The sequence below is a fragment of the Emys orbicularis genome, chromosome 4, assembly GCF_028017835.1.
Source record: "Emys orbicularis isolate rEmyOrb1 chromosome 4, rEmyOrb1.hap1, whole genome shotgun sequence".
NCBI lineage: Eukaryota > Metazoa > Chordata > Testudines > Emydidae > Emys > Emys orbicularis.
Window position 1 is genome coordinate 102,547,452 of NC_088686.1, and position 15,189 is coordinate 102,562,640.

Here is a 15,189-nt window from a genome sequence, read left to right on the forward strand (position 1 = left end):
ATATTATAGACTTATAGAAAGAGACTTTCTAAAAATGTTAAATGTATTACTGGCACGCGAAACCTTAAATTAAAGTGAATAAATGAAGACTTGGCACACCACTTCTGAAAGGTTGCTGACCCCTGCTGTAGCCAGATCCTCAGCTGCTGTAAATTGGCATGAATTTCAATGGAGTTACATTGATTTACAGCAGTTGAGGATCAGGCTTTTTACATTCAAGCAATTATAAATATAACTTGCATGACTTTAGTTCCTAATTTAAAAAAAAAAGTAAAAAATAATTCTCATCTCAAAGATTAATTTTTATCCTTTATTCCACTGATTGCTTGACTTAAAAATAACCCCAAACTCTGGGTGATAGGTCACATAATTGAAATTAAGGCATATTTATACAAACATTCATAATGTCCATGTACACAATGGGCTATAATAGCACTGAGTGTACAATAAGTAGACAAAGTGAGTAAAATAGAAGAGGCCCAGAGAAAGGAAGTTGTTAAAGTGCTAAAGAGAAACAGATATGCATAGCTTGTTATATTAATTCATTAGGAGACCGTAGTATTGTTTTATTCCTTTGATTGCTGAGAGAGAGTGATCATCATATACTGAAAGTTAAATCAATACTTTGTCCTGCATTAACATCCACCATATGTGTCTGTTTCACCATATCCTCTGAGGTTGCTGTGACAGAATAGGTGCCAGGGGAAACTTCAATGTAGAGATCTTTGGAAGCCTTTCTAGCCTGAAAGGGGAAAAAATAAACGGTAAGTAATACTGTTTGGTTGTCTTACCTAGACAGAAATGGAATTTTTTAGTTTATATAGTTACATTTCAACTGATATATTGACATATTAACATTTTTCAAAATATACTGGCAGGACGGACGTTAGTGGTAGCAAAATTTTTCTGTCCAAAACAAAAATTAGCAAGCTGCAATTGTAAAAAATTGCCATATTCAAATCCTTTCATCTTTTTTTATGTATACTTAGGTAGAAATAATGTGCTAATTAGCTATCCTCTGTAACACTGGGAAAAATAGGGTTGTCAAAATAAATATAACTTTAATATGGGTAATAACACAAATTTAGTAGAAAAAAAATCTTGTTTGGGGTTCTGATAAAGATTCCATATTTCTCAATTTCTGTGGCCCAGAAGCCATAGCAACTGGTTCCTAAAACTGCTTCAGCAAATTAGCCTTTGGAAAATGTAAAGTATTTCTCTTCTTCCCACTGACCATTAAGCCTACTGCGTCAGAATTATATCTCTCCACCAAGTTAGCGCAATGACTGACACCCACAACCAAAATTAACTTTCCACCCTTGCAGCAGATAGTGTGTTCAGTAGTTAACATCTTTAAAGAGAATTCTGAAACACCATGTGACCTCCTCCCACAGTGGAATTTTCTAGGCCAGATCCTTGGCTGAGATATGGTCCCTTTGCATCACTCAAGCAGCACAGCTGGCTCAAAGTTACACCTGCCTGGCTTTGCTCCAGTACAGGAAAGGTGCCAGAAGTACACCAAGGTGTGTCTGAAGGACTGCTGGACTGTTACTGCTGGTGTAAGTTAGAGAATGCCTAAAACAATTTAATCATCCACTTACAATTCCTCACAAATTTCGCATCCATCCAAAATCCAAACATGGATCACCTTCAATAGGCATGTGCCAAAATTTCACAATTTGGCTTCCATTTTGTGTGTGCACAAACACCTGTGTGTGTGTTCGTTCTAGCACTCACACCTATATGCAGTGGTGATAGATTTTGCACATGTACATTCTATCATATGTGATGGCAGGTAATAGGGCAAAATATTTTTTTGCATTATCCTTAAAACTTTTCACTTGACTATAAATAGAAGGAGCTAGAATTTTCATTTATTGATTAGATTAAGTAACTCCAAATACTAACAAGTTGCTTGGGGGTTTCAGCTGGATTTGACACTGGAGAGGTTTCATTTTTCTGGAAAAGAAGAGGAAAGATGCTAGTCATTAAATTCCTTAACCTGTCACTTCTGGATTCTGTTTAGTGTTCCACTTTGGGATCTCTTTCATCGTCCGTTAGTGTTTAGCTTATGCCCTGAAGCATTTTTCCAGATAAGTATCTTGCTATACTGGGTCAGAAAGAGTGCAGGGGAATTTTGATATAATTGGATTTAAAAATAAATAAATCATGGAAACATTAAGTTTTGCAAAACCTAAATTTGACTAAACCTGTATTTTGGTCCAAAATGTACCTGGTGAAGTCCCTGTAAGCAGCAAATACTTGCCTTTCCAATAAGGGAGGGCACGAGAAAGATGGAGTAGTCTTGTGTCAAAATGCAGAAAGTTCTAAAACTGAATTTACGCAATACAACACCTAAAACATTAAAACTGGACCGTGAGAAAAACTCAGATCACTTTAGTCCTTAACTGGAGTTCTCATTTTTTTATTATTTTAATACAATTATCCCAATATGAACCTCACAATCTGCTGTCGTAAGGGGGTAAATTAAGCTAGTCTGGCAGGCTGAATCACTGAATGCTGTTGGTTCCACTGTTCAGTTTACCCCTACAACATGATACATTATTATGGAGCATGCTGCAAGGACCTACAGTAGGAAAATTATATAAATGGCAGAAAAGATTAGTGGTAAAAATATGAAAACAAAAGTAGGAGAGACATCTTTGATCATTGGTAAAACTAAGAATGCTTGTTAATAACACTCTGGCTGAGAAATGGAAGCTCTGAGTACACTGAAAGTCTGAATTAGAGCCTTTATTCAAAGTCAATTTTAGACCTTTCACTCTTCTGACAGTCGAACAGGCATACTTTGGCACCTGTGCCCCTTTCTGGTGCTGCTGTCCCCACGCAATTAGTCTCATTCAGCCAAAATAGCTAATAAATCCTGTGTCACTGTGTTATTACTATTGTTATTAGAAATGCAGGACAGGACTGCTGCAATGTGAGGACAACAGGATGAAAGTGCCTTGGAAGTTGAATGTGTGTTACACTGCAGTGTGCCATACCAGTGTGTCACACGGCCATGACCTGCATAGCAAAGGAACAGGATCCTAAATGCAAGGATTGGGAATACAACACAGACAGCACACACAGCCCTGGAAAGGGAGCACTTGAAGGAGTGACTCCCTTCTTCCTACTAGCAGGCATTTGGAGTGACTGCATGTGTCTCCTCCCACCCCCTCAGCTAGAGGGAAAGATCATCTCTCTCTAGATTCTTATATTGGCACTCATCACTGTAGTATCTGAGCACTTTAACTGAAACTCAGATTAGTGTGACAAAGGGCCTGGAGAGGGGGCAGGCACGGGGATCCCTGAGAACATTATGCAGACATCTCCATGTCTTGGATGAGGAAAAGAATGAAATTAAACATGAGCACTACACTTACCTCTTGTTCCAATGTCTGTAACAAGTTTTCTGCTGCTCGTCTGCTGTGATATCTGCAGATGTGTTTAATTTCATTCTCTTGGCATCTACTTGCTGGCACGTAGCTATAATATTTCTGGAAGACAGTTAAAGCAAAGAGGATTACATAGCCAAACATCACAACCACACCTAAGAAATCCCTTCTTTCACAGTGAAAACTAAAGAGCGGAAACGCACTGTTGCTGACCTTTTGAATTAAATCAGCTGATCTGTTCCCATGTTAGAAATGGGACTATACCCTGAAGCATCAAGTGACTTGAAACCAACCCCTTCAAACAAAGTACTTGAGAATGACTCTACTGCCATCTGCTGTTCCCACTCAAACAAAACACATGAAACTTGTGTAGATTTGCTCTGTTGGGTTCCTAGATGGTGAAAGTAGAAAGTTCAATTTTACTTATTTATTTCCTCCATCTGATCAGACATGTGGCCAATATACATTTTTGTTTCCAATTCCACTACCTTGCTTTACTCCTTCGTTACAAATGGAAACAGTTTACATTTGGCAATTGGTTAGTCTAATTTTTTTGTTTATATTGTACATGTGCCCAAAATTACATAAAAATAGAACAGCTACACTGACATAATGGCTAATATGTCACATATCATTGCATCGTAAAAGTCAGGGTGGATCTCTCTGTAGTGAAGTTTGGGAGAAAAACTTTTGACATTAGGTAAAATTTTCCAAAAGTGCTGAAATGACTTAACAGCCTAAGCCCCATTTTCAAAAGTGAGTTAGTCACTTAGGAACACAAGTTCCACTGATTTTCAATTACACTTACACACTTTGAAAATCTGACCCTAGAATTTATGGGTAAGAGAATCCCCCCTCCCAAAATTATGATCTTGGAGAGCACATAGGACAGCATGGTCTAGTGGACTGAGCATGAAGGGTGGAAGCCAATGACTCTCATCCCCATCCCAGCTCTGCTACTGATTCCATTGAGATGTAGCAAGATTTAGGGTCTTGCCCAATTTCCTCTTTTGTAATATAGAGATGATAACTTCCTGTCCTGATTGATGGTTGACTAGTGTTTACACAATGCTTTGAAATTATAAAAGGTACTGTCCAAAACAAAACTACTTTAGTGGTGTGAATGTCTGTGTACCATTGGAAGCAATTGTGTCTATAGATGCATGGGCACTTTACAAGGGTAAATAGTGGTTAACAAGATTTATCTAGCACAGATAAGATGTATGCAATGGATAGCTCCTCCATTTGAAGTTTCTCTTTCTGCCCATAACTACTCCATAATCAAACTTTTCTTCCAGCTGAGAGGAAGAAATGGGCAGCTGCCTTAGGCTGTTACTCCATTACAATTCCATCAATGCTAGTAACAGTGGGAATGTTAGTACAGGCCAGGTGGTGGTAGTGTACATACCAGCATATTATCTAACCCAACTCAGAGCAGGTTTAAAAGACAGTGGTAAAAATGCATCAGTCTAAACTTGCTCTCACACAGATACCATGGTGAGGGTGGGAGATGTTCCTAGATTTCTTGTTTTAGACAAGGCCCTAGAAGCCACTACCAAAGCTCTTCTTGATCAACTTGTGAGGTTGCTCTGAATCTCTAATCCATTCCTAGTTTTCCTAACAGCAATGGAACTGAGCCACTAACAGGCACAACATTAGGATATTTCCCCCCATCCCTCCCAACATAAAATTTACCTCACACTCCTTTGTGGTTCGACTCATGAACTCCACTACTGAAGCAAATGCTGCATTGAGACGTTCAGAATCTTCTTCCTGTGATTAAACAAATTTGTATAAGTCATTATGTCATGTTATTTGGTTGAAAGCAAAAACCTGCTGAGGCACCTCTGCAGCTCATGCCTTGTGCATTTAATTCATAAAAGCCAGTCCAGTTGGACATTACTGCAGTGATGCTAGCAGCTTAAACAACAAAATCCTGATTAGTTCTGACGGTTTTCTCCACGGTGAAACTGAACCATCTGTAGGCTATTACTGTATGTTATGTAGCCAATTAAAAACTATGCCACACTGGCTTTACTCTATCCTTGGTAACATACATCAGAGGCAATGAAGACCTTTACTGTATGATTACATTCAGTCAACCCACGGCTACACTATGTGAAACAATTACCTGACTTCAGTCTTTCTCAAAGCACCGAGTTAGATACTAATTTATTTGTTAAGCAGCCTTGAAGATTTCATGCTTGCTTTGACTGTTTACCAAATGGAAAGGTAACCAAGCTTGACTTTGTACTAAGGGATATTAAAGTGTCCTCATGTGTTATAGCTAATTAAAATGTAAACACTACATGTCTAAGTCCTGCACATTCATATGATAGGTCCCTATGGGACATGAGGTATAAGGGCAATCATTAAGGATATGTCTATAATTAAAACACTGCAGCAGTATCGTCTCTCAGGGTGTGGATTTTTCCCTGAGAGATGCAGCTATACCAATGTAAGTTTTCAGTATAGACCAGCCTTAGATTAACATTTTTGTGAAACTGAGTTTCACATGTATTAGTTTATATTCACTGGTATTTTCAATCCTACAGCTCTCTCAAAATAAATCTTTTTCATTACATTCACTTTGCCTCCATTTCAAACCTACAATATTTGAACAATTGCAGTTAACATGTCACCTTCAAAGCTCAAGGTTAGCAGTGTCTTGACATGGGGCAATACTCAGTCAGCAAGTCGGGCTGCGATGCTTTTGCACCCTCTCTGTCTTGTATTGATTTCACAACTTACACAGCAGCCTGACAACTCCACATGGTAGAAAAACTAGGAGAGTCAACTCAGTGTGACCATGCTGAATGAGTTTCAGTAGAGCATGATCACTCCCTGCATGAGCAATAGAGAACGTACCACCTTGTTCCAATTTAAGTGTCCGCAGATATATACAGAAAATCTATTTAAGTTATTCAGGGAAGGGTTCAGTCTCCTTACCTGTCTGTAAGATGCTATACAATTCTCTATCACTATAAATTAAACACACCCACCACCTAGAAAATACCCAAGCACCAGTAAGTGCTTATTTTGAGGACACTGTTTAAAGTATTTTTCATATTTAAAAAATTAAAACCATAGTTAATAAGCTGAAGTATAAATTACTGTAATATATTAGCATCAATTCATCCATCACTAAAATACAGATACCTGCGGGGCTAGATGTGACAGCTGTTTAACAGCACACAATTTCAGGCAGGAACTAAACACTACCTTACACAACTGAAATTTCAGAGGAATTTTTAGGGAACTAACACCATTGTGCAAGACTGGGATTTGGCTACTTAAAGCATTATTGCGCTGCAGGCAAGTTAGCCTGCATTACTCTGGAGGGAGTTTATGGTGACGGAGACAAACATGATTTGTGTGTGCTGAGCAAGTCATCCAAATACCCAAAGGAATATAGGGTGAGATTTTAAAGAGACTTGTGCTCTCAAGTCACTTAGATACTTTTGAAAATCCTAGCCATAGTCAACATGCACTGACTCCTTACAATATTTATTCTTAAAAGTTATGGGGCATGGGACCAAAATTCAAATGGTGCCCTTACTTAAATCTCAGTATGCCACTTAACAGTGGACCTTTTTCCTCAACAAAGGTTCAGCTGCTCACTTTATTTTTCAAATCATCTTGCACATTACTTAATATGGCCAGGTGTGTTATAGTGTCATATACAATAACTGCATATTTTAGATCCCCAAAGTGCTTTGAAGATAAAAAGAAAATTGTATGTGCCAAGTGTCTATACATTATATTAAACTTAGCTATTAATAATGCAGAAAGACTGCAGAACTATATTAAGCAAAAATGCTATTCAACAGATGTGCAAACACAAGGGACTAGTGGTGGGATCTACTTATGTCATATGTGGAACTCAGGGCCAGCTCTATGTTTTGTAAGAGCTGTCTGCCAAGACATACGGGACTTCCCAGCTTCCTTTGAGCTGTAACTTAGGGCTTATCTACACTTACATTTTATAGCGCTCTAACTTGCTGGCTCAGGGGGGTGAAAAATCACCCGAGTGCAGCAAGTCTGAGCGCTTTAAAGCGCTAGTGTAAACAGGTTCCGAGCGCTGGGAGCCACACTCCCAGCGCTCAGAGCCAATCCCCTCATGGAGGTGGATTACCAGGAGCGCTCGCACGTGACCACACTCGCACTTCAAAGCGCTGCCGTGGGAGCATTCCCGCGACAGCACTTTGAAGTTTCCAGTGTAGCCATGCCCTTAATCCCCCATCTCCACTCTTGCCTAAGCAGGGAGAATGGACTGAAATTCTCTGGCAGAAGCAAGAGGGATGGGCACTAGAGAAAGTATACAAGTGATAAGTTGGTTGTGGAAGGTTGCCACCTTTAAAAAGTATTTTTAGCTGGCCAAAATAATGATGCCAGGTTTCCAGGGTGACATTGTTACAGCCCCATCTTCTATAAGCAACCTCATCAATGAGTTGTTACAGACCTGACACTATAGAGTCAGAGAAGAGAATCTGAAGTTCTTCTAGCCACATAAAGTCTGGATTTGTTTGGTTCAGCAAGCAGGTCTTCAAGAGGGGGTACAGGGGGGACACAGCATCCCCCAAATCCGTAACTGCCCTGGGTAAATCAGAAGAGGCCGCAACCCTCCACACTTAAGTGGCTATTCACGCCTAAGACTAGCACCGGATTAACTACCCCTGTACTCTTCCTGGAGCGCAAGGGAAAGCTGCACTGATTGTTCCTAAGGGTTTGTTAGTAAAAGCCAGACTGGGAGGAATTGCTGTTTCTAGACACTGACCACAGGCTCCGGCCAGCTCACTTTCCGCCGCTTAGCCCGTTCCAGGACTTCCTGAGCCAGCCCTGCCGTGCGCTGAGCGATGCCACAGGTCCGTCTCGCTGGCCGGCCGCTCGCCATTCCTCGGGCCCTGGCCGGAGAGACACAGGCAGACTCATCAGAACAGCCCCCCAGCTGGCTTAGGGGGAGACAGAGCCCGGGGGTGGGAAGTGGGGGCCAGCTCCCCTGAGGCTGTCTGTGCTGTAGGCTCAGCGGGGCAGGCCCTGGGCCTTGCCAGGCAGTCCGACAACCAACAACCCCAGAGGCAGGCAGGGCTGGGAAGCTCCCTGGGGCTAGTGCCGAGGGGCCGCTGCAGACACTGCCCCACAGGGCGGGGGCGGGACCTCGGGCCGCCCGGCGGCGGCACTCACCGTGTCTCGGTGCAGCGCGGGGGGGGGAAGGGAGGGAGGAAGCAGCAGGGCGGCTGGCTGCACAGCTACAGGCGGGCAGGGAGCAGCCCCTCCCTCCCCGCGCTTATCAAGGCCAAACTGCCGGCTCCGCTAGCTGCGGCGGCCTCCGCGGGGCGGGTGTCGACTGCAGGCCGGAGCGCCGCGGCCGCTGCCGCTGCTCCCCTCGCCCCACGCGGGCTGTGCCTGCGGCTGGAACACGAACAGTGCATCACAATGCGCGTGCGCTGAATGGCCGCCGCGCGCCGCCTGCACGGGGCTGCGGGCGACCCGGCGCTGCCTGCTCCGCGGACGCGCCCCCCTCCGCGGGACGAGCTCAGCCCCGGGCCTGTTCCCAGGGGCAGTTCTCCCGGTTCTATAGGAGGGGCTCTGCCTCGGGGAAAGCGCTCCCAGGGCCCCGCAGCGGGGCTTGCCCGACCCCGCGCGGCTCCCAGGGGCGATGCACTCTCCCCTGCAGCTGGAGGTAGCTGCTCCCCCTTAGGGTCAGGAGTACAAGAATGGCTGAACTTCCATTTCTTAGCCCAAATGGCAACCCCGAGCAGATTATAACCCCTGCTCGGTAAAGTTCCTTGAAATTGCATTAGTCCTCTTTGTCAAGTGCAGGTCTCCTCCTATGGGCTCTAAATCAGTGGTTCTCAACAACTCATCTAGAGATTTGCCTTGTTTTACACCAGGCTACATAAAAAGCACTAGCGAAGTGACAGGTTTCAGAGTAGCAGCCGTGTTAGTCTGTATCCGCAAAAATAACAGGAGTACTTGTGGCACCTTAGAGACTAACAAATTTATTAGAGCATAAGCTTTCGTGGGCTACAACCCACTTCTATGCATCCGAAGAAGTGGGTTGTAGCCCACGAAAGCTTATGCTCTAATAAATTTGTTAGCGAAGTGAGTACAAACTAAAATTTCACACAATGACTTGTTTATGCTTTTCTATATGCTATACACTGAAATGTAAGTACACTGTTTACATTTCAGTTGATTTATTTTATAATTATATGGTAAAAATGAGAATGTAAACCATTTTTCAGTAATAGTGTGCTGTGACACTTGTATTTCTATGTCTGATTTTGTAAGCACGTATTTTTACGTGAGATGAAATTTAGGGTATGCAAGACAAATCAGACTCCTGAAAGGGGTACAGAATTCTGGAAAGGTTGCTCTAAGTGACTCCAGATGAAATGTGTCCCATTTACAAATAAAATGATTGTTTTAGTTTAATTGTCAGACCTGCAAATGCAGCCTGGGCTCCCAGAGCTAAGCAGGGCTCTGTCCATCTCCTACATCATCCCCTGTTTTGTAGACCTGACTGTATTTGAAGATACACAAGCTGGAACAGAATCTACAGCTCAATCAGTCATAGCGGCATTGAGTCTGCAAGGCGAACAGTAGTAAGAAAAGCAGTAAAAAAGTTAGTTTTGTCACTAAAATTAGCAGGTGGGACAATAAGCACAAAGCTAGATCTGTTGAATAACAAGGGTCCAGTTTTATGTAGTCATCTTTTAGAGTACCATACAACTGCTCTTAAGTCCTTAACAACAGCAGGGCTGGATTTAGAACAGGTGACCTAGGTGCTTTGGGTGCTGGGCTTTGGGGGTGCCATTTTTGTTAATGACAAAAGGGAAAATAGAACATTTGAAGTAAAATGTTTCAGGTATTCTGTATGTGGATTCATTTTTCACTAACCTCCTAGAATGTTCTGGACCTTTGTAGAATCTCATAGAATCTTCCAGACTTTCTGAGAACTACATTTTCCTCAAACCTCCTAAAATGTTGCCTAACGGGTATATAAGGGCGGGAAGTTGCAAGCCAATCAGTGAGGAGATATGAGAATGAACTGAAGTGAAGTGAGAGCCCAGCTGCGATATTGTGAACCTTGTTTTATTCTGTACTTGTGAAAGTGTACTTGTGTTGTAAGACTTGAAGAGTGTAAGTAGCACCTAATTAAGGACATATTTACTGAGACACCAGAGATATATATTGAACCCCTCTCTACACAACAATATAAAAGAAATACTGTTACTTCTTTTGCCATGCTTAACACAGAACATAGACTTTTGCTCTCCCTGTCTGTTTTCCCCTGTAGAAAATAAAAGATGTCACAAAGAAGCCTTGGAGCTCAGTAAGCAAAAAGCGTAATTGCAATCTAGTTTGCAACAAGGGGCAACTTTGATGGGAAAATACCAGAAACAGAAAAATGTAGGGTTAACATTTTAAGACTGTCACCTACTATAACACTATTTAATACTAGTCCAGCCAATGTTGGTGCAGTTCAATTTCTTGATGTTAGTACATTCCAGTTATTCTTAAAATTAAAAAGTTTCTATAAGCTTAGAGGAAATGAATTTTTTTATTTGCTTATATATGGCATGAATAAATATAGGTTTACAGATCCCAGTGTGCAGATTTAGCATCTTATATGACTGATAAATCATGCATGCGCAAATTGTGCATCAAAGTCATGACATGGGCTACAAATGTAATAAAAAATAAGGTATTTCAAAGTTTAACAAAAGTTTAACTAACTCAGAGCCCTTCCCATCTAGTTCCCCATGTATGGCTGTTGGGGATTTTTGCTGCTAGCAATCGCAGATGGGCCACATGCCATTTTAGGCAATTTCATCATACCATCCCTTCTATAAACTTATTAAGCTCAGTCTTGAAACAAGTTAGGTTTTTTGCCTCCCCACTGCTCCCCTTGAAAGGCTATTCCAGAACTTCACTCCTCTGTTGAGTGGAAACCTTGGTCTAATTTCAAGCCTAAACTTGTTGATGGCCAGTTTAAATCCATTTGTTCTTGTCTCAGCATTAGCACTTAACTTAAATAACTCCTCTCCTTCCCTGGTATTTATCCCTCTGATGTATTTATAGGGAGCAATCATATCTCCCCTCAGCCTTTGTTTGGTTAGGCTAAACAAGCCAAGCCCTTTGAGTTCTCTACATGTAAAAGGACTTGTATCTCATTTAAGCAATATTCTACACAGTGATTTAAAGCAGTACTCTACCTTGGAGGTACTACAATATTATATTTCATGACATTATATGCCAGAAAAAATCCTGAAATTATTTGTAAAGCAATGTGACACTTCATAGCTACAGCTACGCTTCTTGCAAAATCACTTTCTGTGAAACCATTGCTCTTTGGTGGTATGTTTAAAATGATATGAAGAAAAATGACCACACTTCATGCAGCTGTTGCTTGCTACATAATGCCAGTGCTATAAAGTTGCACATCTACATAAAGAGCATAGGGTCCTGGTCCAGTTTTGGAGCATTGCTGCCATTGTGTTCTCCTGACAATTTCAAGGTGGTAGCTCAGCAAAAACATGTAACTATAATGTAATTTGTCATTCATTAAGTTGCCTTTTAAAATGAACAAGGCAGTAATACTTTCAAGGACATTTAACTAGTTACTTTTGCTGTGGCGCATCAGAGTTTATGAGAATACAATATTACTACTATTCAATACCAAAAAAAAAAAAAAAAATTAAATAATTCTCAGGGCTGCATTGGAACCAGCAAAAGCACAGGAAAGCTAAAGTCTCGTTTCATTCTGGGTATGCGGAGTTTTGGTTTGATGCTCAGATATAAACCCCTCAAACTTGTGGTTTATATGGCATTGCTGACAGACTCTTACCTAGAAAATTGAACCTTGTCCACATGCATTGGGGCATTGAAGGCACTGTTGCAAGTTACTGGAAGGCTGGTAACATACCCTTAGGCCTGATTGTCCATTCTACCCAGGCCTCTCTACACTGTTTTGATAGCAAAAAGATTGTAAAACAGGCATATCTGTTCATCAGAGAACATCCCCAGTGTAGTGGGACTCACGCTGTCTCTACACCATCTGGAATCAGGGCTACACCACTCCCTCGGAGGGGACTGTACAGGAAGCTGTTGCAGCTGAGTGTATGTTAGAGCAGTTCCAAGGGGTTCTAACCTATGCTGGGGGGGGAAGAGGCATAGAGGGAGGAGCAAAGTGGACATACAAACCTTCTTTACATTCAGTTGCTGTGCTCAGTGCAGCTTGGCTAGAGCCAACAATCAGGCATGTTGGCCCTGATTTTCAGTTCCTCCATCCCTCTGTTTTAGGCTTTGCCTATGCTAGCTGTAATCTATCCAGCAAAGGAAGAAAAGGACCCCCTCTTAACTTACATGTTATCAGCATCTCTCAATTGCTTCATTAGAGCAGCAGCCAGCTGCTTGCCAGAGACTCACTTTGTAATAAACAAGCCCTTCCCAGCTGGCCTGAAGGGATAAATTTAAGCACATGCTTAAGTCTCCCTCTTCAGCAATGCACTTAAGCATGTGCTTAGACCAGGGGTGGGCAAACTTTTTGGCCCAAGGGCCACATCTGGGTATGGAAATTGTATGGTGGGCCATGAATGCTCACGAAATTGGGGGTTGGGGTGCAGGGGGTGGTGAGGGCTCTGACTGGGGGGGTGCAGGCTCTGGGGTGGGGCTGTGGATGAGGGTTTGGGGTACAGGAGGGTGCTCCCGGCTGGGATCAAGGGGTTCAGAGGGCAGGAGGGAGATATGGGCTGGGGCAGGGGGTTGGGGCATGAGAGGGGGTCAGGGGTCCAGGCTCCAGGTGGCGCTTACCTCAAGCAGCTCCCAGAAGCAGCGGCATGTCCCCCCTCCGGCTCCTATGTGGAGGTGCAGCCAGGCAGCTCTGCATGCTGTCCCATCTGCAGACGCCGCCCCTGCAGCTCCCATTGGCCATGGTTCCTGTCCAATGGGAGCTACAGGGGTGGCACTTGGGGCGGTGGCAGTGTGCCGAGGCTCATGGCTGCCCCTATGTGTAGGAGCCGGAGGGAGGTTGTGCTGCTGCTTCCGAGAGCCACACGGAGCCACAGTACACAAAGATCAGGGCAAGACCCTGACCCTGCTCCCCGACGAGTGCCGGAGCGGGGCAAGCCCCAGACCCTGCTCCCTGGCGGCAGCTCAAGGGCCAGATTAAAATGTCGGAAGGGCTGGATGCGACCCCTGGGCCGTAGTTTGCCCACCCCTGGCTTAGGCGCTCTGCTGAATGGGGCCTACACCAGCAATCGGGATGAAAAACAAGTTGGTTCAGGTGTTTTCAGTGTATCTGTTTCATTTGTTTTACATGATGGTGAGAACAGTCAAGAAAGATCTTCCCCATTCCCCTCACCCCCCAGTTCCCAGAAGCCGGGCTTCTCTCTTTGGGCAGGATTTTCAATGTTCATTTTGGACAGCTACTGAGACTAGAGGCTCAGTCACCCATACCTTGTTTTTTTTTCAAATGACAATGTAAGCGCTTTGCAAAATTACATTTTTTTTAGCACTTTAGAGGAAATCTAAAAGGTGGGTGACATGGGTGGCTGCCCCGGGTTTTAACAGCTAAGGGTGTCCCTTGGATGTATGTATATAATAAAATTCCAGGATTGTCACTCTGTCTGTGCATCGTTCTGAAGCCTAGAATGTCTGTTGAGTCTGTGTGAAGCCAAGAAAAGAGCTACAAGCAAGGCTGAGAGTTCTTTCTGTTTACAATATGACCCAGGTTCAATCATCACTGGGATTTGTCGTCTGTTCCCATCCAATTTTAAATTTTCAGCCATTTTTGGCTTTTTTAGACTTTATTAATTATCCTCATATGACAGCATGGGCTTTCACCTTGGAGGTGAATATTTATCTCCAGTTGCCTGGACAACTTATTTTGGGACACCCAGTCCCTGCTCACTGTCTGAATACATGTAGGCTGTCTCTGGATCAGTACAAATTTAGTACATATAAGACTTTATTCTTGCCTCACATAAAAATAACAGAGAGACTAGGTGGGCAAGGTAATATTTTCTATTGGACCAATTTCTGTTGATGAGAGAGAGACATGCTACACTGCATATAAAAATAACTAATTTTAATCTATAAATGATTAATATGTTGCACTTATTTATTGCCTTTTATCTGGGGCTTCTCAAAGTGCTTTACAAATATTAAAGTCTTGCAAAGCCCTTATATCTCTTTTGTTGATGAGTAAACTGAGGCACATATAAGTTATGTGATTAACCAAGGTGACACAATGTCAGTGTTAGAATAGGGAACTGCTGATTCTCATTCTGCTGGTCACTGTGTTACATCCATTTTCATCTTCAGGATGCTGCATTTTGAAATAGCCACTATTGCATGGGCATAATATATGAAGATATGGGATGGAACTAACGAAAGCTTCTTCTATGTCCTTTCCTTGGTTAGAAAAGATAGATTTATTCATTTTTGTTCCTGCCATGATTTTTCATAATATTTTTAACAGCAACTTTTTAAACAAGAGTTAGTTCAGTTATTATCTGTATGTTGTAACTTAAACTCCCACCATTTTAGATGTACAGTGACACAATACACTTTTTGCAGCTGAGTAAATACATCTGCTACAAGAAGGCTGACAGCTGAAGTGCTTTGAAACACATTTTAGCATTAGAAACCAGATGAGTGTTGCACTTATTTCCTTTATATTCTTTTTCTGAAATGTAAGTGGGTTTGTAAAATGCCAGACAGCTATATCATATTTCCTTGTCATGTGGGACTATGCAGTCTTTAGATATCAAAATTCATCACC

At 42.5% G+C, this 15,189-nt stretch overlaps 1 protein-coding gene across 2 annotated transcripts; it reads right to left on the reverse strand.

Moving 5' to 3' along the window:
* Nucleotides 1-318: 318 nt before the first annotated feature.
* On the reverse strand, nucleotides 319-8,675 carry AKIP1 (A-kinase interacting protein 1). Of its 2 annotated transcripts, XM_065403850.1 has the most exons (6): nucleotides 8,583-8,675; nucleotides 8,176-8,302; nucleotides 5,094-5,171; nucleotides 3,387-3,500; nucleotides 1,909-1,959; nucleotides 319-742 (listed from the first exon to the last, which is right to left on the reverse strand). In XM_065403850.1, the coding sequence occupies exons 2-6, from the start codon at nucleotides 8,290-8,292 to the stop codon at nucleotides 599-601; spliced, it is 504 nt and encodes a 167-aa protein (XP_065259922.1). In that variant the 5' UTR covers nucleotides 8,293-8,302; nucleotides 8,583-8,675; the 3' UTR covers nucleotides 319-598. The 2 variants fall into 2 exon arrangements, with proteins under 2 accessions (XP_065259922.1, XP_065259923.1); XM_065403851.1 differs by lacking the exon at nucleotides 1,909-1,959.
* Between the last annotated feature and the right edge of the window lie 6,514 nt (nucleotides 8,676-15,189).